The 27,514-nt window shown below is 44.0% G+C and overlaps 1 protein-coding gene and 2 long non-coding RNA genes across 4 annotated transcripts in view; 2 read left to right on the forward strand and 1 right to left on the reverse strand.

The window, feature by feature from the left end:
• The first annotated feature begins 5,760 nt into the window (after positions 1-5,760).
• On the forward strand, positions 5,761-14,733 carry LOC100847320 (CUB and sushi domain-containing protein 1). Its single transcript, XM_024986396.2, has 4 exons — positions 5,761-5,911; positions 6,656-6,838; positions 11,499-11,675; positions 12,306-14,733. The coding sequence occupies exons 1-4, from the start codon at positions 5,809-5,811 to the stop codon at positions 12,572-12,574; spliced, it is 732 nt and encodes a 243-aa protein (XP_024842164.2). The 5' UTR covers positions 5,761-5,808; the 3' UTR covers positions 12,575-14,733.
• Positions 14,734-14,801: 68 nt separating this feature from the next.
• Positions 14,802-26,534, forward strand: LOC132344027 (uncharacterized). Of its 2 annotated transcripts, XR_009493088.1 has the most exons (5): positions 14,802-14,975; positions 15,433-15,606; positions 17,522-17,595; positions 19,500-19,611; positions 22,042-26,534. It is a non-coding gene; the product is annotated as an uncharacterized lncRNA (long non-coding RNA). The 2 variants fall into 2 exon arrangements; XR_009493089.1 differs by having other exon boundaries at positions 15,433-17,595.
• LOC132344028 (uncharacterized) overlaps positions 19,589-27,514 on the reverse strand; it is a 35,619-nt gene continuing 27,693 nt past the window's right edge. The window contains exon 3 of the long non-coding RNA XR_009493090.1: positions 19,589-19,676. This is a non-coding gene — a long non-coding RNA (uncharacterized lncRNA). The remainder of the gene's footprint in view (positions 19,677-27,514) is intronic.

Below are 27,514 nucleotides of genomic sequence, written 5' to 3' on the forward strand. Positions count from 1 at the left end.
CTTTGCGACCCCATGAATCGCAGCACGCCAGGCCTCCCTGTCCATCACCAACTCCCGGAGTTCACTCAGACTCACGTCCATCGAGTCAGTGATGCCATCCAGCCATCTCATCCTCTGTTGTCCCCTTCTCCTCTTGCCCCCAATCCCTCCCAGCATCAGAGTCTTTTCCAATGAGTCAACTCTTGGCATGAGGTGGCCAAAGTACTGGAGTTTCAGCTTTAGCATCATTCTTAATGAGCCATAAAAGAAATTAAGAAATAAGCAAGAAACAGGAGTCAACACAGAAAAAGAAATGTACACAGAAGTTGTAAAACAAAAAATAATTGAGGAAGTTAAGGGAATGGTTCCTTCCTCCCCTTCCTCTTTTCCCCCTCTTCCCTCCTCCGTTTCTCACAAAGCCCTACGTCCACTGCAGGAGGTTCAGGAGTCCTCAGGTAGTTCGGAGCTCTGACCCTCACCTACCTCTGGTGAAATCACCTCTCTGACCTCAGACGTGTTGCTGGTCATTACATGAATGTCTTAACTCCCAACATCCACAAATGTCCTCCGGGACTCCACGTGGGCTGCGTGTATATGACACAATGTTTCCCTTTCTCTCCAGCTGAGGACTTTTGTTCTGTGTCAGGTTTTAACACCTGAACATCAAGGCCAGGTCTCTGTGCTTAGCGTGTGGAGGGGTGTGATGCTGGGATGTGGGAAGACCCCCAGAGTGAGTCTGTCGCCAGTTTCACTCTGATGTGTTACCCTCTGCTAGACACTGTGTCTCCAACTAAAAAAGTGTAGCAGTCCCTGCAGGTCTGACCTGCCTGTCTTGTCTTTCCTCGCACTCGCACCATTAACTTGGTTGGTCATCTCAGGTAATTTGACTCCTGTGCCCACTGTGTTACCAGCTCGCCTCTTGACATGGCGTCTGGGGCCACCAGATCCCAGACAGGAACTGCACACAAAGGAGAAAGAATAGGGGCGGTGGAGTGGTTTGCGTGGCTGTGAGCTGTCTTGGCTGGCAGCCTGCTCTCCGTGTGGTAAAACACAGCTATTTGCAGCAATGACATGGGATATTACAGGGTTCTCTATGTCCTGAACAAATAAGTTAAAATCTCTCTGCCTTATTTTTTTCCCCCGTGGGAGGTAGAGAGCTGAACCCCCTAGTGGAGCCAACAGAATAAAGAGGATAAGATATAACAGCTGTTTCTGCCTGTGAAAGTCATTTTTGTTTAGACACAGAACAGAAATTACTGCAGAAACATATTGAAGCATTATTAGTGCATGTTGGTGGGGGTAGGGGGAAGAATTAATTACTGTGTCCCAGGCTGTCCTAAAGCATCACACTCACATACGGAGACTTTTGTTCTTGTTGTTGTTCAGCTGCTTGGTTGTGCCCAACTCTTTGTGACCCCATGGACTACAGCAAACCAGGATTCCCTGTCCTTCACTATCTCCCAGAGCTTGCTCAAACTCCCATCCATTGAGTCAGTGATGCCATCCAACCATCTCACCCTCTGTCACCTCCTCTTCTTCCTGCCTTCACTCTTTGCCAGCATCCGGGTCTTTTCCAGTGAGCCAGTTCTTCACATCAGGTGGCCAAGGTATTGGAGCTTCAGCTTCAGCATCAGTCCTTCCAGTGAATATTCAGGGTTGATTTCCTTTAGGATTGACTGGTTTGATCTCCTTGTTGTCCAAGGGACTCTTAGGAGTCTTCTCCAGCACCACAGTTCAAAAGTAGCAAAGACTTTAGCCATTTGTATTTTAACATTTTCATAACATAAAAATGTAACCAGGAAAACTGATTTTAGACTTTACATTGAGAAGCTTATTATTAGGAAGCCATTAAAAGCTATCAGTCTTCTGTTGTTAAAATTGCTGTAGAAGCCAATATGTTGCTTGATTTTGAAGGCTAGTGGCCCAGAGCAGAAAGTGGAGCTCGTCAAGGCTGCAGGATTTCACACTAAGCCTTTACCGTGAGCTTGTCAAGGAAGGAAAGTTACAGGGCTCAAAATAGCCTGGAGTTAAAACTCCCCTCCGGTCCTCCCCAGCATTCTATGCAAAACAAAGAAATCTCTCACTGGAAGGAAAAAAGAAAAGACATTAAAGTTGATTACGCCCAGTTCCCAGCCGGTCCAGCTTCTGGCCCATCTCCAGAATTCCTTGCCCCAGACCTTAAAGAGAGAACTACTCCGAACAACCTTCGAGAAGAACAGGCCCCCTTAAGACAGTAGATTTCCATGTATATGCCTACATACACTTACTCTTTTCTTGGGTTAGTGCAGCAGCTCACTAATCTGACTGCTGCCCCTTCTCGCCTCATTAAAGGTGATCTGTTCCTGTAAAGTGCCGGTCTCCTTCTTCTTCCGAACCTCGCCTTCTCTAACTCCTTACCCTACAAACTTCCCAAAACCACGAGGAGGAGTTCACCTTCTCTGCAGTATGTTTCATTTATAAATGTTGTTGTTGTTATTTAGTCTCTCAGTTGTGTCCAACTCTTTGTGTCCCCCTGGACTGCGGCCCACCGGGCTCCTCTGTCCCCCTGGGGTTCCCCAGCTGAGAACACTGGAGTGGGTTGCCATCCTCTCCTCCAGGGTTGTAACTAGAGCGGCGTGTAAACTATGTGTGATGTGCTTCCCTCTGCAGTGGTGAACTGCCTGGACCCAAGGCACGTGCACCAGAGCCTCCCCGAGGGTTTTGAGTATGGAGTGTCGTTTATCAGTATCAGTGCAAGAGGGGCTTCTGCCTTCTGGGATCTTCCGCCCTCACCTGCATGGCGAACAGCCTGTGGGATCGCTCTCTGCCCAAGTGTCTGGGTGAGTGGGGTCATCTGGGCTCTCATGCCGCAGAGCCCTGAAAGAACACTGCCAACACAACACGTGTTTTGTTAAGTATTCAAAAAGGTATTGATTTTTTATTCTACCTGACCCCATCACAAATCGTATTCGTTTTTATGATATCTTTAAAGAAATCACCAAATACAACTCAAAACTAGTTTCAGGGGAAGAAAGGCACGGGGTGCAGGCCGTTCACAAACTGGTCCCAGAGGGCAAGGGACTCGGTCAGCTCCGCCTGGATCCTGCTGTCCCTGTGTCCGCTCGTCAGTGCTCGTTTCCTGCTTCAGCCCAGCAGGCGGCAGATCCTCTGGTTCACCCAGGTGCCACCAGCCTCCAGACTGTGCCTCTCGCAACACGCTGCCTCCCTGGGGACCCACGTTCAGAGATACTGTAAATGGCTATAGTATGGAGTCTCCATCTATGGACCCAGTATCTGTGGCTGGAAGCGTGGAGCACTCTGGGGGCCTCATTTGTCTCATCGGCACTTCTGGGACAGTCCAGTGTGAGCCTGATAAAGAAGACGGCACCCTGGTTGGCACTTCCTCCTGACCCTTAGGTTTAACCAAGAGGAAGAGCAGGGTGCTCCTCCAGGCAGACAGAATTACAGGTCACGGCTCTGTCTTCCGAGAAAACGTTATTAGCAGTATGCAGATGAGCAAGGACATTTTCTTTTTCACCCACTAGCTACATTATTACTTTCTTTCCCTTGAAATAGCATATTGTCCTTGAGTTCAAAGAGAATCGTCCTGTGTCTTGTTAAAACCGAGTCTGAAAAGGAAGGAAAGGGAGTCACTCTCCTTGGTCCTTTAAAAATCAATCAGAAACAAAACAATTCTTAGAATCAAAATTTTATCTTTTTAGTACTCATTTTGTGTGCATAGAGAAAATGGGAAATGACAATTACATTATGAATTGAAATACTGAAAAAATGTGATAGTTCATTTTACCCCTCATGATTACAGCGTTTTCAGTACATTTGCAGAGTAGACTGGTGCCGGAGACTTTTCTGCAAATCAAGGTCCCTCAAAGCCCTTTGGGAGAAGGCAATGGCACCCCACTCCAGTACTTTGCCTGGAAAATCCCATGGACGGAGGAGCCTGGTGGGCTGCAGTCCATGGGGTCGCTAAGAGTTGGACACGACTGAGCGACTTCACTTTCATTTTTCACTTTCATGCATTGGAGAAGGAAATGGCAACCCACTCCAGTGTTCTTGCCTGCGGAATCTCAGGGACGGGGGACCCCCGCCTGGTGGCTGCCGTATGTGGGGTCACACAGAGTCGGACACGACTGAAGTGACTTAGCAGCAGCAGCAAAGCCCTTTGAATCTGCCTGGAAACCTGTGTCAAATTCTAAGTGTAACAATACAGTTAGTACCTATGGAGAAAGAGAGCAACGCTTTTCCAAAACAAATGTACAAGCTTATAGGACCCCAAACCCCCACATCTATGAATGTGTTACAGCTCTCAGCATATGTTGTGTGCTCTGGTTTTCCGTGCCTTCACACATGGGAACTTTTCAGAGAAATTACTTTTATTTTCTCCCCAAAGATATACCTAGCCTCTTCCCCGGCCTCCCCGAGACTTCCATTAGTGGTTGTGATGATGCCCCTGTGCCCCACACCTCCAGGAACCAGCTTTTCACTGCCCTCGTTTTCCCAGGTTTCGAGTTCCCACCTCTGCTGTCCTGAACCGCTGGAGTTACCGGAACGTGGGAATTGCGCTCTCAGAGGAGTGCTTTGTTTTCACAGGCTCTGCAGTGGCTAGGCTAGCTTCCATCTCTGTTTGTGCCGATTTTTTTATTTACCTGGAACTGATCTTACACCAACCGTGTCACTGATTCTGCTCGAGTTAGCTTCTTTTTAGGACTTTAGATAAACTCCCGTTCTCCGATGAGTGGATGTCAGGATGAGAGTGTCAGGGGAGGGCGAATATGACTCAGGGGGCACTGGGGCCTTTCTGAAACCTGCCTCTCTGGTTGGTGTTGCTCTGTGGTTGCCGACGACCAAATGCAATCTCTCTCGGATGTAAAATCAGCTCCCTTTGGATCATTTCTGGCACCGTCAGTCCAGTTAGTTGTTTGAACATGGTACACTTTTTTTTTAATGGTTAACCATAAAAATTTTGGACTTTACAAAAAGATAGAACTCTTTACCATCCTGTGGTAATCTGGATTCTAGAATTTTCCTTTTTGAGGAATAATGATCAGATGATGGGCCTCATTTGGTATAAAGAAATAAATGGAATACTTGAGGAAAAATAAATCAGCAATTTATTATTACTTTTTAACTTAAACATTTTATCCTCTATTAAAAAATTAATAGAGGATATATGTGTATGTAACTGATTCACTTTGTTGCACAGCAGAAACTAACATAATATTATAAAGCACCTAGATCCAGTTTTAAAATACTAAAAAAAAAGACATTTTAGATTGCCACCTATTCAAGGAAAAATTGTTAGAATGGTCTCTCTAGACTGTGATCTGGAAGAGGGAGCAGATTTGACTGAGTTTTGTCCCATGCAAAGCATACTAACTGAAGAAATAACGGTGAAAACTTTGGCGGGTCTGTGGTAGTCTCTATCATTTTGTATGAACACTGCTTACTTAGGATACAGTTAAGGGAAGATGGAAAAATTTAGGTAGATAACTTTCTTTTTCAAAGTCTCAATGTCAATTTCTACCTTCAGCAAAGCCACCTTAATTAAAAAACAAACAAAAAGCTTCACTGACGGACCTTTTCCTGGTTTTCAGTAATGTGTGAGGGAGGGTCGTCTGGAAGTTGATGCTTCTCATCCACAGGGTACCAGGGATGTGTTTTCGTTAATAGGCGGTGATCATATGAGTCTCTGAAGTACAGTGACTAACACAGAGCAGCTTAACAGGAACAATGTACTTATTGATTATTTTCTCTTCTTAAGTGATATCATGTGGACACCCTGGCGTCCCTGCCAACGCCATACTCACAGGAGACCTGTTCACCTATGGGGCCATGGTCCACTACTCCTGCCGAGGGAGCCGCAGTCTCGTGGGCAACAGCAGCAGAGCCTGCCAGGAGGACAGTCACTGGAGCGGAGCCCTGCCCCACTGCACAGGTGGGCTGGCGCGGGCAGTCGTCCACTACGGACTGGCGGCGCCCGTCTCCAAAGTGGTTACTAACCCATTCCAGCCGAGCACGCCCCTAGGACACGTCGCCAGTGCCTGCGGCTTCTTCTCTTTGAATGAATGCATGTCCCAGCAGGGTTTCTCCTGCTAGAGCCCCAGGAGCCTCCCACCCCTGACTAGGAAGCCTGCTCACCTTGACTCAGCTTGCCCTCCCTTTTCTCTCCTTCTGCTTCCTCTCTTTCCTATCCTTAGGAAAGATATCTTAGGATATCTTTCCTATCTCCACCATCAACAATCACATCGGTCCTGTTTGGAAAAGAAATCATCTTAATTCTTCCATGAATGTTTCATAATAACTCAGTGGATCAGACCTCTTATTTGATTTTTTTATTCCCAACACACCTCCCACATCTCCTTGTGGGCATCCTCACCAGCATTTCCAGTGAGCAATTCCTGCACTCACTGTCCCCAGTGTTTTGTTTCTTCCAAAGAATATCAATTATTGTCACTACCATATTTTAATAAACTATTTTGATTTTAGTTACATATAAACAAATTCTTAGAGTCTTCTACTTTTGTGCTATAATAAGGAAAATCTTTCTCACAGGATTTCCAGAATATTATATGACTGTGACCATGTTTGATACACATTTACATACAATTTCATTCTCTTTAAGCATAACAGCCCTGCTTTAAACAGCATCATCTACTGCCATGTGTTTTGTGTCCTGCAGGAAATAACCCTGGATTTTGCGGTGATCCGGGGACCCCAGCCCATGGGTCTCGGCTTGGAGAGGAGTTTAAGGCCAAGAGCCTCCTGCACTTCTCCTGTGAAATGGGCTACCAGCTGCGGGGCTCAGCCGAGCGGACGTGTCTGCTCAACGGGTCCTGGTCAGGACTGCAGCCTGTGTGCGAGGGTGAGTGGGTCCCAGCCTGAAAGTCAGCGCTGCAGGTTGAAACCAGGTAGCTCACTCTGAAATGACCAGTGACATTCCACAACATCTTACAGGTCACACTGTTTCTACAATTAACCTGTTTTCCCCCCAAACATAAGAGAATCATCAGGAAGTCTTCTCCTGGTGACCATCTCTATGTGGCGCTCAGGGTGTTATGGCTGGTGGGGCTGAGAACGCAGGTGGAGGTGCTGTGAGCAGGGCAGGTCCTGACGGGGGCTCCCTGCTGATGCAAGTCATTCCATTCACACGTTATTTCCAGTCTGTCAGCCCCCTGGTCTTAATTCCTTGCACTTTTTAAAAAATTAATTAACTTATTTGACTGTATGGGGTCTTGGTTCCATCATGTGGGATCCAGTTCCCTGAGTAGGGATCAAACCTGGATCCCTTGCTTTGGGATCATGGAGTCTTAGCCATTGGACCACAAGGGAAGTCCCTCTGGCAAATTTAAACAGTCAAAAAACTAAGTGCAAGTCATGTTTTCTGTAAAAATCTCACTTTGTTGCTGGGGTACCACACTATGAGTTCTTTCCCAACAAAACATAAATGAATTCATTTATTTGATTAGGAGAGCTTAATTGGATTTCACTTCATGATGTACTTATCGCAGACTATGCAAAGTGCTTTTTAAATAGCATTTAGTTTATCAATGGACATGAGTTTGAGCAAACTTCAGGACATGATGAAGGACAAGGAAGTCTGGCCTGCTACAGTCCATGGAGTTGCAAGGAGTCAGACGTGACTTAGCGACAAATTCAGAAATTCAGAAGGTTCCTATAAAATCCTTTTAAACTTTCCCTTAAAATCTGTGTACAAAAAGAAGTTACTAAAATGTTTCAATGCTGAAAACATTTCTCAAATATGCAATGTTCCCGAAAATTGGTAATTTCCAATTGCATTGTACCTGGAAGAGGGTATGGCAACCCACTCTAGGATCCTTGCCTGGGGAATCCCCATGGACAGAAGAGCCTGGCCGGCTACAGTCTATGGCGCAAAGAGTCGGACACTACTGAGCGACTAAGCACAATGCATTATACAGAAATCATGGGAAGTTGTGTGAGTGATAGTACAGTTACACTCAGAAAAACCACAAATGACGTCTAGGAATATATGGTCAATCCCTTCCCACTCCTGCACACACACTTACAACTCTTGGAGAATCTATCGCTTTCTGTTTTTTCTTACTTGCTATCATAGGTCCATATCTTTGGGGCACACATTATTTTCTGTATAAAGTGGGGTTATCAGCAACTTTTCATTGCCACAAAAGTTAGCCATGACCTATGTACTCAATCCCTTGGCCAAGGTCATGCCTCTCCTAATGAATTTACCTTCTCTGAATCTATTTAAAAATATATTAGGTCCTGATGGGATATATCAATAAATTTTAAAAATAGGTTCATGAATTACGAGAAAAATATTTGAAAAACTCTTAAGCATCAAAAACCTTAAACTTCTGATAACTATTTTCATCACGTTAAATCATGTTTTCTTTGGTTAAGATCTAGTCTTTGAATCACAGGCTCACTGACTTAGCTATTCAGATGGATCTATCTTATCAAGTTGTGTAAATGTAACTACATTTTTGGGGTAACTCCTAATCCTATTTCCCAGGAGATTACGATAAAGTTGACCTTTATTCACATAATGGATATGTGACTAAAGTGATGATAATGAAAATAAAAATACTAATATGTCTATACAAGATGGTGGCATTTTGCACTTAGTATGGCTTTCCAGGTGGCTCAGTGGTAAAGAACCCACCTGCCAATGCAGGGGATGCAGGAGACATGGTTTCAATCCCTAGGTTGGGAAGATCTAGAGGAGGAAATGGCAGTCCATTCCAGTATTCTTGCCTGAAGAATCCCGATGGACAGAGGAGCCTGGTGGGCTACAGTCCATGAGGTCACAAAGAGTCAGATGTGACTGAGCATGCATGCACATGTGTAATCTTACAACAGGGAAGAGTTATCTTTTTTATCAATTTTATAGTGAAGACACTACATGTTGAGAACTCGAATTGATCATTCACATTGATTTAACTTGTATGAGCAGAGATTCAAACCTATGACTATCTCAGTTTAACAGCAATCATCCTAATACAGCATGCTAAGTGAGCAATATTGATACTAGTAAACAATAATGTGTATTTGGAATAAGTATGATGCTGCTGCTGCTGCTAAGTCACTTCAGTCGTGTCCGACTCTGCAACCCCATAGACGGCTCCCCCGTCCCTGGGATTCTCCAGGCAAGAACACTGGAGTGGGTTGCCATTTCCTTCTCCAATGCATGAAAGTGAAAAGTGAAAGTGAAGTTGCTCAGTCGTGTCCGACCCTCAGCGACCCCATGGACTGCAGCCTTCCAGGCTCCTCCGTTTATGGGATTTTCCAGGCAAGAGTCCTGGAGTGGGGTGCCACTGCCTTCTCTGAAGTATGATGCTACCTTATTATAAATTGAGTAGAAGACAATGATCTTTTACGAAAAGGAGGCACATTAACTAAATGTACTTTTAAAAAGTATATTTAAAAATAAAATTTAACTTATAAATATCTTGTTTTCTATCATCCTTAAAATGTAATCTCTCATTTTGCCTAAGTGTCAGTATTTGTATGCCTTGAAACCTCAGGACCTTGATATAAAAACAGATATGCTGACCCTGTTTCTAATCTACACTTTCATAGGCATGATCATCAGTGAAAGTATCCCTGTCAGGAAAAAAAAAAGTTAACCATGAATTTGACTATATCAAATACAATAGTAGAGGGGACTTTATAAACATCAGGGTGTCATTACTATGATGGACATTCCTTTACTGACAATACATTTGTATGTAAATTAAGTCAAATATGTTTCAACAGTCACCTGCTTTATTTCAGCATTAGCCTTTCACAGGTCACTTTTGAAAACTGCTGCATGGATTTTAATATTCCAGATATGACTGGAAGAATCTACAGTGACATGAGTCTCTTTTGTTACAAGTTGGGTCAATGCAGTTCTTTGCTGTGCCAGGTTTGCACCCATACTCATGAACAATGACTGTGCATAGGAAGGAACGGATCAGTGTTAGTGGAATGGAGTAGTGTTCTTTAACAGGCTTGGATTTTTGCTAAGTGAAATTTTAATTTATGTCACAGCCGTCAAAGGACCCTGAGCTTTAGAGGATGTTAGGTATCATCTGCCTCAGGACTGGTAAATATATCTCATCTCAGATGTCAACCAAGAAACCACTGAACGATCTGTGTTAGAAGGGATTGTAAGTCCAAACCCAGACTCATCAGGGAAGAAGGTTGTAACGGATTAGTTATAGCTGACGTAGAAGCGAAAGTGTTAATTGCTCAGTTGTGTCCAGCTCTTTGCGACCCCAGGAACTGCGTAGCCTGCTAGGTTCCTCTGTCCATGGGATTCTCCAGGCAAGAATACTGGAGTGGACTGCCATTTCCTTCTCTAGAGAATTTTCCCAACCCAAGGATCTAAATTAGGTCTCCTGCATTACAAGCGGATCCTTTACTGTCTGAGCCACCAGGGAAGCATAGGCACAAGCATAAAAGCACCAACAAGTATACTTTTTGTCAAACAAGATCTAGTCCAGTCTGAGAGTTATGTGCATTTTTTAACATTATATGATAGGGAACTCATAAACTTCTATTATAGTGACTTTTATTTTGCAATCTGTTTTCTTCCATGTTTTTAAGAACAGTGTATATTTGTTCACAGGCTAAGTTTGAAAGTGGAACAACTAAATAGGCCAGAGTATTTCAAATATTTTGATCATTCTCAGAAAAGGGACTCATGATACATTGTTGGCATTAGAATTACATTCTTTGTATGTCTGTCTATTGTGCATTATTGTGGGAGGATTAAGGAGGAAAAATAACCATCTTTATGGTAAATAGATTCAATGAAAAAAGGCAAAAAGCCCGTAAATGGCAATGCAGTACAGTATTTTTGCCTGGAAAGTCCCTTGGATACAGAGAGCCTGGCAGGCTACAGTCCATGGGGTGGCAAAGGGTCAGACATGACTGAGCACTAATACAGAGCTTTTATAGACAGGAGGAGGGAGCTACATGCAGAAACAGCACAGACAGCTCTGACAGTCATCTGCAGGTCAGTCACCGGTGGTCTGACCAGCGTCGTTTGGTTGTTGAAGTACAGTCAGTCTTCAGTTCCAGGATCAGTTTGTTCCCATTTCCTTGAGGCCAGTTCTCAGACTTGTGGCAGCCTGTGTCATGGCTACAGTCTGGTCATCATGCAGTTAACTTCTCCACCTGGTGGGGGTTTCCGTTTCTACAAAAGAGCTCACAGGACCTGGCTCACAGTTTTATCTATGGCCCTGGAGGAGGAACTGTTAAAGGTCCTTGACTTAATGACTAAACTGTTTTTATTTTGTCTCGTTGGACTGCTTTCTTTGGTTCTGCATTTTCTCACTTCTCTGATTAAACTCATTGTTTGGCTACAGTTTTTCTACAGACAAAAGGCAGGCAGAGGATGTGGGGGTGGGGGGAGGACCACAGTGTCCTTCCGATGACTTTTTAAATAAATGTGCAGGCTGTTACGCAGATGGCCCTTGACCTCTCGAGTTTATCACGTGGTAACGGGTCTCCCCTGCTGTTCTGTCTCCCCACAGCTGTGTCCTGTGGGAACCCGGGGACGCCCACCCACGGCAAGATCGTCAGCAGCGATGGCGTGCTGTTCTCCAGCTCGGTGGTCTACGCCTGCTGGGACGGCTACAGGACCTCGGGGCTGACCACTCGCCACTGCACCGCCAACGGGACCTGGACCGGCACGGCCCCCGACTGCACGCGTGAGTGGCCGCCGTCCTGGCCAAATCCAGGTCCCCACAGTGACTTGTACTTGACTGAGAAAAAGGAGTTGAGTTTACAGAGGGCTGTATTGTTTAATCCCTAGGGAAAAAAAGGATTATATCATATGTATGTTTGATAATATAACCACTTTCTAAGCACTTTCAGATTTTTCTTCACTTTCTTATTTATATGCTTAAAAGTGCTTTGCCTGGCTGGTTGGGTTGGATATTACAAAACTGAGTTCAGAAAAGCCAAGATTCCTTCTCTCTGTAGACCAGTTAGTCTGAAGGGAAATGGTGCAGGAGCCTGTTCTCTGATCTCAGCCTGTGTCTCTGTCCTTGACCTTGTGGGGTGACCCCTCACGACATGTAGTTAAGGACAGAACGCGGATGACAGCTATCATCCACACAGACAACTATCAGTGGAGTAGAAATAAGCGGTTCCAAACATGCAGCCTCCTGACTGCCAGCCAGCGAAACTGTCCCCCAGATAGGCTGGTATCGTTGTGCTCAGCCACGGCATCATTGCTCTGAAGAGCAGCTTAAGGAGAGTCACTTAAACAGAAACCAGGAATAAGTCATCCTGTGATGATACTGTGTCTCTCTGTCTGTCTGTTCTCTGCTGATTAGTCATCAGCTGTGGAGACCCAGGGACCCTGGCTAACGGCATCCAGTTTGGGACGGATTTCACCTTCAACAAGACGGTCAGCTACCAGTGCAACCCCGGCTACACCATGGAGCCCACCACGTCCCCCACCATCCGCTGCACCAAGGACAGTACCTGGAATCACAGCAAACCAACCTGCAAAGGCGAGTGTTGGGGCTTCTCTTGTGCGTCACTCACATGTGGAGAGTCTATTGAGTTAACATTTTACATCAGTTTGCAAGCATCCGTGTAAACCTTCTAAGTGCTCAGCATTCCTGTAAACTAATTCGCAAATATTAAATCACTTCCTTTTCTTATTACCTTAATCTTGGTTTTACAGCCTCGAGACTGACTCACAGAGAGCTGCAGTAAATTCCCAGGGTCGCACGTTAGGTCTTGGAGACATGGGGCTTCAGGGCCGACTCTGGAGTCTGTGCTGTGAACCCAGCTCTGCTGTCTCGGTGTGTGTGGCTGTGTTGAGTCTGTGGCCGTCATCACGGGGTTGGAGAGGCGGTCAGAGCCGATCACCAGATAGGGCAGAACAGTGGCAGAGACCGCCAGTGTCCTGATGCCTGGTGGGCCTCGGGCGCTGAGACTAACAAAGCCCCACAACGAGGAAGGGGTACAGGGAGGTTCACGACTTGGCCAGTGGACTTTCCAGGGAGAGAGCGAGCAGACAGAAGTGTCCGCGTGGCTGGGGGAGCAGGGGGGCTGGCGGACCGCTGATGCAGGACTGATCTGCAGGGTGAGCGTCTCCACCAGCTCCAGAGGGAGCTTCGAGCCTTCTCGGCTGGGCAGGAGGGGCAGGGGCAGGAGAGGGCGTGGAGGCCGGCAGTGACCACACAGGAGAAAGGGTCGTCTTATCGTCATTAGACAAAGGAGTGGGGAGAGCTGGAGCTGGAGTAGCAGGAAACCTTGGAGGAAGGTGCGTCCTGTTGAGTCTTGTGAGGTCAGAGGAGCCCCCACCCCGAGGGCCGTTTACCCACTTCCGGCCGGGGCAGTTCTGGCACATCCTGGTTTCCTCCCATCAGAGGGTGAGGAGCCCTGTCTCGTGTCCTTCTTTCCAGCTGCAGTATTAACACCGTGCAGCTCTGTGGCAGGTGCTAAGAGGGTGTTTAATGCAGCTCACACTGTCCTGTTGGGAGCATTCTAGTCCAGTGAGTGTGTCCATGGCGCTTATTCCTAGAACGTCTGATCTCTGGACTTCAGATCCATTTGTGTAGATCTTGTCCCTCTGTTTGGTGTCTGTGGATTAACAATCCTTCCACAGCCAACCAGGCCCTCACGGAGGAGACCTCTCTCTTCTCCTGCTGGCCACCCTGTCCACTCCTCCCTGGAGCCATGTCACTCATCACCGTTCCCACCTGGGGGCCTTGTCACCTGACCTCGACCTGTCTATAGACTGTTCCCCCAGTCTTCACTTGGGGGTTCTGCAGGAATCTTTGTTGAATGAGTGGATAGATGGAGAGAAGGAGAATGGCAAGAGGAGGGCCCGTTTCCAGCTTCCGGGCATGCACATGTGGTTGTGTCTGTGTGTCTTTCTCATGTGAGAAGGTGTGAGTACCTGTGAGAAAGTGCAGGTGAGGAAACAGGGCTGAGTCTCCTCTCCCGCCGCCTTCCGTGCCCAGACTGTCAGCAGCAAACCTTCTCCAGTGTGAAGTCTCAGGGCTCTTGGGTTTTCAGGCAGCTCTTAGACCAGGCGTTGCAGAATAATGGCTGGAGTGGGCCAGGCAGACACCAGCACCAGTGGGCAAGTCACTCCTGGGAAGCCCCTGGATGTGACAGAACCCTGGCAAAGCGGTTTCTTACAGGGTCTTCTCTAACCACGCAAGTGTTAGTGCTCAATTCTTCAGCAAGTGCATCAGCAGCCTATGTATGTCTTTTGGAAACTATATGCTATCTTTATTTAAAGAAAAAAGTACAGATAGAGAAATTCTTACCATCTGTGTATATAAACTCAAACATTTCTTCTCACGTCATAGGACCACATTATGGCTGGATTTGCCTCTGGTAAGGGCATGGCAACCCACTCTAGTACTCTTGCCTGGAGAATCCCCATGGACAGAGGAGCCTGGAGGGCTACAGTCCATGGGGTCACAACGAGTTGGACACACATAAAAAGACATCAGTGGAATAGCATTCTTTCTTTCTTGGTCTTATACATACTGAGACTGTGTTGTTTACTCCACTTTCATGGTGTGAAATGTTTTGACTTTGCTTTTGTATACTTGATCTAAACTAATGAGGAAATATTGGATAAAAGTTTTATTCTTTTGATTTACTGTCTTCCTCAGTAATTTCGCTGTTAAAAAATTTAGCCCCTTGTAGATGTCATGCAAAATGACATTGCAAAATGACATTGGAGCATTGTGTTGTGGTGGAAACTCTAGAATGTTGAATCCTGTTTGTTCTCTGACAGCCGTCACGTGTGGCCAGCCTCCTCTGGTCCAGGAAGGGAAGGTAGAAGGAACGGACTTCCACTGAGGTGCCAGCATCAGCTACAGCTGTGCCCCTGGCTTCCAGCTCTCCCAGCCCGCCATCTTCTCCGGCGAAGGCTGCTGCTGCTGCTGCTAAGTAGCTTCAGTCGTGTCCAACTCTGTGTGACCCCATAGAAGGCCAAGGGGTCTGGAAAGGCGAGGTCCCCCAGTGCCTGCGTAAGTCCTCGGGAGCACAGACCACGGCACACAAACCTCAGGCTGCAGCCTGAGGAAGAGAGCCCGCGGGACTTGTAGCCAGGGTGCAATAGGTTAAAGACTCCACGTTTGAGACCCGCTGCCCACGGGCAGATTCTGTGCTTTGCTTCATCGTTGATTCCTAAGGATTTAATGCGTGTATGTGCTTTGTGACCCATTGGACTATAGCCTCTAGGATCCTCTGTCCATGGGCTTCTCTAGGCAAGAAGACTGGAGTGGGTTGCCATTTCCTTCTCCAGGGGATATTCCCTACCCAGGGATCGAACCTGCGTCTCCTGCACTGCAGGCTGATTCTTTACCCACTGAGCCTTGCGGGGCTTAATGGGAGGATTTAATGGGAAGCAGTTAGAGAAGCCGAATAGACTAACCTGACCCAGGGGCACAGACTGTGCACTGACCTCCTGGTTGTCTTCTCTAGCTGTGTTCTGCAGGGACCCCGGCACCCCTGCCGAGGGGCGCCTCAGTGGCAAGAGCTTCACCTACAGATCTGAAGTCTTCTTCCAGTGCAAGTCCCCCTTCCTCCTGGTGGGGTCGTCCCGGAGAGTCTGTCAGGCAGACAGCACCTGGAGTGGCGTCCAGCCCACCTGCATCGGTCATGATGGCAAGACAGCCCTGGGGGTGGGGAGGGAGCGTTTCATTCTAAAGCTGGAGCGTTTGTGGGCACACAGGTGATGCTCTCCTGGGAGATTCTCTGTGCAGGCACTGACCAGCCACGCTGTTGGCAGCCTCTTTTAAATCCTGTCGCGGAGCCTGGAGTTGACGTGACAAGTCATTTAAAAACAGTTCCTAGACTCTCTTACCCTGGCAGCTCCCCCTCTGCCCATGTCAGCTGACAACAGCGATCTTCAGGGGAAAGACCAGTTTGCTGAAGATCTCACTGTTGCCATGGCACCAGAAGGGCCCCCCCCACTTCAGAGCCTGACACCCTCTCCCCCAGCCCACCCCTGCTCCCCAGTAAACCACCTGCTCTGTCAGCCATGGCTGAAAGGGCTACAGGGTCACGCGAGCTCTGTTGACCTTCCAACATGAAGTGAAACTTACAAGTTAAAAGAGATTCTCTACATGACCTAAACCCTTCATTTTTAGACTAAATCTCTGTCTCTTAGGAAGGGTTCAGGTGGAAATTATACTGGTCGACAGTCACTGCATCAGTGACATAGGAACCAGAACCCTCCCTGCCTCCTTCCCAGCCTCCCTCCACCTCGCCCTGCAGACTAAGTGATGGCTGGCCGCTCCGTGCACCCTGCTTCCCCAAGCGGGAGAGGGCCTTCTGCACACATGCAGCAAGCAGGGAATGACTTCTATCCCTGGTTGTTTTCCAAGAAAGTAAATATCTACTTTAAAATACAGTGTCAACAATAATTTCTTTGAAACACTGCTTTTTCTAATTAAAGTTTACTGCCATTGGGCTAAAACTATTGCTTTGCTTTCAGTTCAGTTCAGTTGCTCAGTCATGTCTGCCTCTTTGCAACACCATGAATCGCAGCATGCCAGGCCTCCCTGTCCATCACCAACTCCCCGGAGTTCACCCAAACTCTTGTCCATCAAGTCGGTGATGCCATCCAGCCATCTCATCCTCTGTCGTCCCCTTCTCCTCCTGCCCCCAATCCCTCCCAGCATTAGACTCTTTTCCAATGAGTCAACTCTTCGCATGAGGTGGCCAAAGTATTGGAGTTTCAGCTTTAGCATCAGTCCTTCCAAAGAACACCCAGGACTGATCTCCTTTAGAACGGACTGGTTGGATCTCCTTGCAAGAGACTCTCAAGAGTCTTCTCCAACACCACAGTTCAAAAGCATCAATTCTTCGGCGCTCAGCTTTCTTCACAGTCCAGCTTTCACATCCATATATAGCTATTTCTGAAAATCTTAAAAAAAAATGTTTTTTTCTCTTCCCAATAGGTTAGTTTCTCTTGAAAACATACTTTTTTAAAGTTATCCGTTTTGTTTTCCCATCAGCAGCTGGAGAGCCGCCGTACTGAAGCCACTCGCTGATTGCTAAAGTACTACAGTGTTTTAGACAAATATCACTGTTGGTCTGCCATATGCTTTTATTTTGAAGCATTAAGTATATTCCCCATTTTGAAATCTTGAGGAAAATTAGTTTAAGACATTTAGAATGATAACCAAATGAGATGGCGATTAATTAAATCAATAAAAAATAAAAGGTCATAATAGGTAATTATTGAAGATTATATATCATTAACCAACCAATAAAGCATGTCAGTAGAGAAAAATTAAACCAGAGAATGGAAAAGAATGTGCTTCTTCTGACATAGAAAATAATATTCACAGCAATTTAGAGTCTGATAAAGCACTAAAGATTAACATCTAAAGAAGTCAGAAAAAAGATGAAAATAGCAATTTAATTTTTTAACTTTCTTGCAAAACATCTTGCCCACTTGTCAAAACACAATTTTCTGAATTCTGAAAGGCCTTTTAGTGAAAATATTAGAATTTCTGTAATAACCATATCTGGTTCTGATTTTTTTTTAAATTGTGAGTTTCAGATCCTGCTCATGACACCTGTCCAGACCTTGGTACTCCACAGTTTGGAATACAGAAGAGCTCAGGAGGATATGAGGTATTCCATTTTTATTTTACTATGTTTTTCTCTATTTCAAAATGTAATTGATACTTAAATATACATGTGTTTATGTAGCATATCTGACTCATGTTACATTTGCCCAAATATAGTCCATTCAGAGAGGATTTCTCAATATTTTAACTGTTAGAACTGAGACAACTGTATCTTATTCACACAGGATTAATTGGTATATGAATTTCTGTTTGAAAGCATGTATATTTCTTTCTGTCTGCTGAATTGACACAGCAAATCTCAAACAGGATGGTTTTCCACTGATTCACATAAGAAGACTCCACTTGATGACTAGATAGAATAGGTTAATAACATTAAATTCCAGAGACAAAAACAGAAGAAAATGCCTTCAAAGTACATTAACACGAATATCAGAGAAATACCTGAAAATGGAAATTGAAGAAGCTTGAAATAAAATATTTCAACCATCTTAAGTAATTGAGTGACTTCAGGTTCTCTGATCAGATGGCTTTGAAAGGCAGAGCTGAATATACACACTACTTTCAAGTTACTGTTCCCATTCATTGAGAATAAAAGTCTCTTCTTCAGCCACTTCTCCTCCTTTTTCCTGAAGTGTAAACTCTCCTCATTTGATTGCCCTGATGCCACACTGGCTCCTTCCTGAAAGCCTTGGTTCACTCTGCAAGGACAGCCTCACAGGTCCCCAAGGTTAAATCTAGTGCATTTTATGCAGGGTCTTGTGTGTGGCCTTACAGCTTCAGGTAACGTTTTCTGGCATATGCTGAACATATTGCAATACCAGAAAATACAAGATGTGGGTATTCTCACTCACTCACCATAAGAAACCCAAGTTGTGGTCACCCCTGGTTTCAGTGATCGCTAACTTGCCTGCATGTGGCCTGTAGTAAGTGAACCTTCATGACGATTGCTTTCAGTGACACAGTCCTGTGATCTGCTGTGAGAAGCTAATCAGGAGGGGTGAACCCACCATTCCCCTTATGACAGAGTAGTTACACTATCCTGGATAACAGGTTGGACCCAAGGCAAGATTTACTAATCATTTTAAAGTCCGGATGCCATCTTTTAAAGAGATGAGCGAGATCATCAGAAGAATAGTTCTGGAGGATTCTATGATGGAGTCCTTATCAGCCTCCAAGCCAGTTCCCCCAAGTGCTAAAATAATTTGCTAACAAGCACTAATTGCTTAGAATAGGACTTGTTTAGTCTCAAAGTCACGTCTGACTCTTTTGCAACCCTAGGGACTGTAGCCCGCCAGGCTTCTCTGTCCATGGGGATTCTCCAGGCAAGAATACTGGAGTGGGTTGCCATTTCCTCCTCCAGGGGATCTTCCCAACCCAGGGATCGAACCCAGGTCTCCTGCCTGGGCAGGTAGATTCTTTACTGCCGACCCACCTGGGAAGCCCAGAATAGGAGTAGCAGAGGGGGAAAAAAAAAAAAGAAAAGGAGAAGAAAATGATCACAAACTAAAGAGAGATAAGGCTAAAACTAAAGAGAAAAGGCATACTTTTGTTACCCCAATAAACTGCTTCTAAATAATCATGAGTCACTGTATCTAAGACCTCACACGATCCACTGAACAACCTGTACTGTGTCTAACACTGCCAAGCACAAGATGTGGGTTTGATCTCTCAGTTGGAAAAATCCCCTGGAGAAGGAAATGGCAGCTTAATCCAGTATTCTTGTCTGAGAAATACCTTGGACAGAGGAGCCTGGCAGGCTACTGATCCCCATGGGGGTCACAAAACAGTTGGACACAACTGAGCAACTAAACAATAAGAACAACTGTGTCTGACACTTTAGCCCACATTTTACATGTACACGTTGATTCAGACCTGACCCTGGAGCGTGCTTTCCAGTGTGAGTGTGTCCACGTCACCTCTGAGCTTGGTGCTGGCTTTCCCCTCCAGGTTGGAAGTATGGTGTTTTTCTGGTGCCGAAAAGGTTACCACGTCCAAGGCTCTACAACTCGAACTTGCCTGGCGAACCTGACGTGGAGCGGCATCCAGACGGAGTGCATCCGTAAGTGTGACCCTGTGCAAGGGCAGGGCCTGTCCGCTCTCCAGCAGCTGGAAGAATTCACCTTCCTGAGAAACAATGAGGGGCTTATTTTTATTTGTTTACTTTCCATTCCCTAAACTCATTTCTCAGAGTCTGACTCCCTAGAACCATCAGCAGCAGCACCCAGAGTTGGTTGAAGTTTGAATCTTGAGTGCCATCCTGCACACCCCTGCGGTATCTGAGGCTCTGGGGGCCAGGGGCAGGTCGGGTGAAGAGGAGCAGGGGGACCCCAGTCTGTAGTCCCCAGGCACCTCCGGTGATACCCAGGCCCCAAAGCCTGAGAAACTGTCCTTAACCAAAGACCAGTGAATAACATGCTGGTTAACACTCACAGAGAGAAAACCTGCATGTGCTACTGCTCCCCTAGGATGTTCACCTCAGGTCACTAAAGATCATGTGACTCATCAGAGTATTAATACAAGTGTTTACACTATTCTTTTTGGAGTCCATATGAATTGATAATTCAAATACTTAGGACCAAGTTTTATTTTGTGATTTAATCATTAGAATTAGGAGAAATGTAATGATTAGTAATCAACCCTTCATCCTCTACCAATCTAGGGCAAGGTAGTATCTAACTCTTACTATACAAATATCTTCTGAGTATGTAAGTTGTGAATTTTGTGTATTTATGTATCAGTATTTATTTCAAAGCTATCATCTCTATTCTAAATCTCTATGTGAATCCTCTGTGTGAATATTACACAGAGATATCACACATACATGCATGTATATGTATGTATATACACATAGGTGCGTGTGTCTGTGTGTGGAGCTAGCTAATATTAGGTCTTCATTACCTTGAAAATTTGGAGAAGGAAATGGAAACTGCTCCAGTATTCTTGCCTGGGAAATCCCATGGACAGAGGAGGCTGGCAGGCTACAGTCTATGGGGTCACAAGAGTTGACCTAGCAACTAAACCACCACCACCTTGAAAGTCTGTCAAAGTGAAAAATACTACAATACTTAAAAAGATTGCATTAGTGACGTTAATCATATAAACTTGTTTTATAATACTTGGCCAAGTCCTATATTTGAGATATAAATGTGTACTCTATGAAGAATGATAACTTATTTGAGATCAAGCACGGGGCTTCCCAGGGGGCGCTAGTGGTTAAGAACCCACCTGCCAATGCAGGAGACATAAGTTAGTGACTTGGCTTTGATCCCTGAGTCAGGAAGATCCCTGGGAGGAGGGCATGGCAATCCGCTCCAGTATTCTTGCCTGGAGAATCTCATGAACAGAAGAGTCTGGTGGCTACAGTCCATAGGGTCACAAATAGCTGGCCATGACTGAAGCAATTTAGCACAGCACATACACAAAGCACAGCATATTACAACCTTGGGGATTCCCTGGTGGCTCAGCAGTAAACAATCTGGCTGCTAATGCAGGAGACGCAGGTTCGATTCTGGGGTGGGAAGAACTCCTGTGGAAGGAAATGGCAACCCACTCCAGTATTCTTGCCTGGAAAATCCCATGGACAGAGGAGCCTGGCAGGCTACAGTCCATGTGGTCACAAGAGTCAGACACGACTTAGCAACTAAACAACAAAATAATTACAATCTTATTTACTCCTAAATGATATTTTTAAAGGAAATAAGAATATATATTTCAATTAACTTTCTAAACACACAGTGGATTTTGACCAAAATTAATTATTCATTTAACTGAGCAGTAAATTTTCCAGTTGCTACTGGACAAAAATCAAAGCGTATTTTAAAGTACATATTAATCTCTTTGTGTTTAGTTTAAAGGACTGCTCTTTTAAGGAAATTTAACATACTATTTATCTTAGTGTTAGTTGCTCAGTTGTGCCCAATTTTTTGCAACCCCATGGACAGTGGCCCGCCAGGCTCCTCTGTCCAAGGAATTCTCTGGGCAAGAATACTGGAGTGAGTAGCCATTCCCTTCTCCAGGGGATTGTCCTAAACAAGAGACTGAACCTGGGTCTCCTGCATTGCAAGCAGACTGTTTACCATCTGAGCCACCAGGGAGGCCCCATTTATCTTAACAGTATGTCAGAAGTGTTTATTTTAAAGCTATGATTTCTAAATTTATATAACATAATTACATACACACATGTATGCAAAGAAGGAGACTAGATAGACAGATGATAGATAGATGATAAATAGAAGACAGACAGAGACAGAGGAGGAGGAGAGAGTGAGGGAGGGGTGGAGGGAGAGGAAGAGAGAGACCTGGCAACACCAAGGCTCTGCTGTGCTGTAAGCTGCAGAGACCAGAGTGTCAGTGATCTGTAAAGCTCCCATATTCTCAATTTTAAATGGTAAACTAACTTTATAGCCATTTCCATCTCTTTCTCTGTATTTCCTTTGACACATATGCTTAGGCTCCAGTGGACTTACTAATGGACTAAATCCCATTTCAGCTCATGCCTGCTGCCAGCCTGAAATACCAGCCCATGCAGATGTGAAAGCCATAGACCTCCCCACCTTTGGCTACACCTTGGTATATACCTGCTATCTGGGATTCTTCCTCGCAGGTGGATCTGAGCCAAAATTCTGGGAAACAGAATCCAAAAACATATTAAATAGATCATACATCACGACCAAGTGGGTTTTACCCCAGGGATGCAAGGATTCTTCAATATTTGCAAATCAATCAATGTGAATCACCATATTAACAAACTGAAAGATAAAATCCATATGATTATCTCAACAGATGCAAAGAAAGCTTTTGACAAAATTCAACACCCATTAATGATAAAAACTCTCCAGAAAGTAGGCATAGAAAGAACACACCTCAACACAATAAAAGCCATCTATGATAAATCCACAGCAAAGATTATCCTCAATAGAAAAACATTGAAAGCATTTGCTCTAAAATCAAGAACAAGACAAGGGTGCCCACTCTCACCACTACTATTCAACATAGTTTTGGAAAATCTAACTACAGCAATCTGAGAAGAAAAAGAAATAAAATGAATCCAGATTGGAAAAGAAGAATTAAAACTCCCACTGTTTGCTGATGACATGATCCTCTACATAGAAAACCTAAAGACATGACCAGAAATTACTAGAGCTAATCAGTGAATATAGTAAAGCTGCAGGATATAAAATTAATCCACAGAAGTCCCTTGCATTCCTATACACCAACAATGAGAAAACAGAAAAAAAAATTAAGGAAATAATCCCATTCACCATTGAAATGAAAAGAATAAAACAGTTAGGAATAAATTTACCTAAAGAAACAAAAGACCTATATATAGGAACCTGTAAAACACTGATGAAAGAAATCAAAGATGTCACAAATAGATGGAGAAATATACCATGCTCATGGACTGGATGAATCAATTTAGTGAAAATGAGTATACCACCCAGAGCAATCTATAGATTCAATGCAATCCCTATCAAGCTACCAACAGTATTTTTCACAGAACTAGAACAAATAATTTCACAATTTGTATGGAAATACAAAAAACCTCGAACAGCCAAAGAAATCTTGAGAAAGAAAAATGGAATTGGAGGAATCAACCTGCCTGACTTCAGACTATACTACAAAGCTATGGTCATCAACACAGCATGGTACTGGCACAAAGACAGAAATATAGATCAATGGAACAAAATAGAAAGCCCAGAGATAAATCCACACACCTATGGACATCTTATCTTTCACAAAGGAGGCAAAAATATACAATGGAGAAAAGACAACCTGTTTAACAAGTGGTGCTGGAAAAACTGGTCAACCATCTATAAAAGAATGAAACTAGAACATTTTATAACACCATACACAAAAGTAAACTCAAAATGGATTAAAGATCTAAATGTAAGACCACAAACTATAAAACTCTTAGAGGAAAAATAGGCAGAACACTCTCTGATATAAATCACAGCAAGATCCTCCATGACCCACTTCCCTAAGTAATGGAAATAAAAGCAAAAATAAACAAACGAGACCTGATTAAACTTAAAAACTTTTGCACAATGAAGGAAAATATAAACAAGGTGAAAAGACAGCCTTCATAATGGGAGAAAATAACAGTAAACGAAACAACAAAGAATTAATCTCCAAAATATCCAAGCAGCTCATGCAGCTCAATACCAGAAAAATAACCCAATTAAACAATGGGTCAAAGAAATAACAGACATTTCTCCAAAGAAGGCAGATGACTAAAAAACATGAAAAGATGCTCAACATCACTCATTATCAGAGAAATGCAAATTAAAACCACAATGAGGTACCACCTTACACTGGTCAGAATGGCTGCCATCAAAAAGTGTACAAACAAATGCTACAGAGGGTGTGAAGAAAAGGGAACCCTCTTACACTGTTGGTGGAGATGCAAACTAATATAGCCGCTATGGAGAAAAGTGTGGAGACTCCTTAAAAAACAGGAAACAGAAAAAGAACTGCCATACCACCCAGCAGTCCCACTGCTGGGCATACACACTGAGGAAACCACAACTGAAAGAGACAGGTGACCCCTTTATTTGTTGAGCTCATCTTTGCATGAAGTGTTCCCTTGGTATCTCTGATTTTCTTGAAGAGATCTCTAGTCTTTCCCATTCTATAGTTTTCCTCTATTTCTTTGCACTGATCACCGAGGAAGGCTTTCTCATCTCTCCTTGCTATTCTTTGGAACTCTGCATTCAAATGGGTATATTTTTCCTTTTCTCCTTTGCTTTTTGCTTCTCTTCTTTTCACAGCTATTTGTAAGGCCTCCTCAGACAGCCATTTTGCTTTTTTGCATTTCTTTTTCTTGGGGATGGTCTTGATCCCTGTCTTCTGTACAGTGTCACAAACCTCTGTCCATAGTTCTTCAGGCACTCTATCAGATTTAATCCCCTGAATCTGTCACTTCCACTGTAAGGGATTTGATTTAAACCATACCTGAATGGTCTAGTGATTATCTCTACTTTCTTCAATTTAAGTCTGAATTTGGCAATAAGGAGTTCATTATCTGAGCCACAGTCAGCTCCTGGTGTTGTTTTTGCTGACTGTATAGAGCTTCTCCATCTTTGGCTGTAAAGAAAATAATCTGATATCAGTGTTGACCATCTGGTGATGTCCACATGTAGAATCTTCTTTTGTGTTGTTGGAAGAGGGTGTTTGTTATGACCAGTGTATTCTCTTGGCAAAACTCTATTAGTCTTTGCCCTGCTTCATTCTGTACTCCAAGGCCAAATTTGCCTGTTACTCCAGGTATTTCCTGACTTCCTACTTTTGCATTCTAGTCCCCTATAATGAAAAGGACATCTTTTTGGGGTGTCAGTTCTAGAAGGCCTTGTAGGTCTTCACAGAACCACTCAACTTCAGCTTCTTCAGCATTTTGGGGCATAGACTTGGATTACTATGATATTGAATGATTTGCCTTGGAAACAAACAGAGATCATTCTGTCATTTTGAGTGTATCCAAGTACTGCCTTTTGGATTCTTCTGTTGACTATGATGGCTATTCCATTTCTTCCATGAGAAATGCTGGGCTGGATGAAGCACAAACTATAATCAAGATTGCCGAGAGAAATATTAATAACCTCAGATATGGAGATGACACCACCCTTATGGCAGAAAGCAAAGAAGAACTAAAGAGCCTCTTGATTAAAGTGAAAGAGGAGAGTGAAAAAGTTGGTTTAAAGCTCAACATTCAGAAAACTAAGATCATAGTATCTGGTCCCATCACTTCATGGCAAATAGATGGGGAAACAGTGTCAGACTTTATTTTGGGGGGCTCCAAAATCACTGTAGATGGTGACCACAGCCATGAAATTAAAAGACACTTACTCCTTAGAAGGAAAGTTATGACCAACCTAGACAGCATATTAAAAAGCAGAGACATTACTTTGCCAACAAAGGTCCATCTAGTCAAGGCTATGGTTTTTCCAGTAGTCATGTATGGATGTGAGAGTTGGACTATAAAGAAAGCTGAATGCCAAAGAATTGATGTTTTAGAATAGTGGTGTTGGGGAGAAGACTCTTGAGAGTTTTTTGGACAGCAAGGAGATCAAACCAGTAAATCCTAAAGGAAATAAGTCCTGAATATTCATTGGAAGGACTGATGCTGAAGCTGAAACTCCAATACTTTGGCCACCTGATATAAAGAACTGACTAATTTGAAAAGACGCTGATGCTGGGAAAGACTGAAGGCAGAAGGGGACGACAGAGGATGAGTTGGTTGGATAACATCACTGACTCAATGGACATGAGTTTGAGTAAACTCCAGGAGTTGGTGATGGACAGGGAGGCCTGGCGTGCTGTAGTCCATGGGGTTGCAAAGAGTTGGACACAACTGAGCGACTGAACTGAACTGTGTACCCCAATGTTCATTGCAGGACTGTTTACAATAGCTAGGACGTGGAAGCAATCTAGATGTTCAGTGGCAGATGGATAAGAAAGTTGTGGTACATATACAGAACGGAATATTACTCAGCTATAAAAAAGAATGCAATTGAGTCAGTTCTAATGAGGTGGATGAAATTGGAGCCTATTATACAGAGTGAAGTCAGAAAGAAAAAAACCAATACAGTATATTAATGCATATATATGGAATTTAGAAAGATGGTAACAATGACCCTATATGCGAGACAGCAAAAGAGACACAGACATAAGAACAGACCCCTGGATTCTGTGAGAGAGGGTGAGGGTGGGATGATTTGAGAGAAGAGCAGTGAAACATATGTATCACCATATGTGAAATAATGACAAGTCTAAGTTTCATGCATGAAGCAGGGCACCCAAAGCTGGTGCACTCGGACAACCCAGAGGGATGGGATGGGGAGGGAGGTGGAGGGGGGTTCAGGACGGGGTGGGGGGACACATGTACATGTGTGGCTGATTCATGTCAATGTATGGCAAAAACAAACATAATATCGTAAAGTAATTAGCCTCCAATTAAAATAAATTTTAAAAATCTGGAGAAACGAACATTGTTTTGGTTTGACATTTTTTCAAACTTATTTGAAAATAAATGTTTTTTCAAAGTGATAATTTGTCTTTTTACTTGTCAATAAAGCAGAGAAGTTAATAAAACAGTTACTAAACTCCAGGTTAGTATACCAGAACAGTTACAGATTTAAATCAAATAAGATGTTCAGTTCTCTACTCTGTGAAGCCAAACAAATTTCTGATTCGTTTAGTCCATGAACAAATTAATGTTTCAGTTATTTAAAACACCAAGCCCACACAGGTTCCTGTTCCCCTCATAATGGTGGTTTGTTAATGGAATATCAGTACTTTACTTAAAAGGAAAACCTCTGCCGTTGTCCCACGCTGTTTTACTGAAAGGAGGCTTGGGCACTTTGTAGGCAGAAGTGGACTCAGATGTTGAACCGGAATGAGGTGTAACAGGGAGCCTTATAAAGAGGGTTGTGTGTCTTTCCTCCACATGAGGATGCTACAGTAAACAACAGTCGTGACAGCATCAGCTGTGCATTCCAGCAGTTCACATGTGGCATACATCCTTCCTTAAGTTCTCCATCATCAGACATCCTCCATCTCCGATACATTAATTCTCGCTTTCTGTTGTGTGTCATACCTTGCTTAATGCATGTGGCAGCAAACAAGCAAGGTGCAGGTTTATTTCCTAATGAAGATATTCGTTACTCCAAATCACCTGGCCTGTTGTATGTTATAAATTTAGAGACTATTTAAACAATATAGTGTGCCCCCGAATTATAATGTAAGTCAAACTTAAAAACAGAACAGAAAACACTTAGATAAGTTGCATTTTCTGGTGTTTTCTTTATTCAGGTTTTCACACTGGTTTCTTAGACATAAACTCTGTTCCAGGATCAAATGTGGAGAGAGTATGTGAAATGCTGTAAGTTCAGTCACAGTTGCTGGGTTTTGCATTGAATTCTTAGACGAGGCAAAAAGTTCCAACATGGTTAAAGGAATTCATGCAT

The sequence above is a fragment of the Bos taurus genome, chromosome 27 (genome assembly GCF_002263795.3).
Source record: "Bos taurus isolate L1 Dominette 01449 registration number 42190680 breed Hereford chromosome 27, ARS-UCD2.0, whole genome shotgun sequence".
NCBI classification, from domain to species: Eukaryota; Metazoa; Chordata; class Mammalia; order Artiodactyla; family Bovidae; genus Bos; species Bos taurus.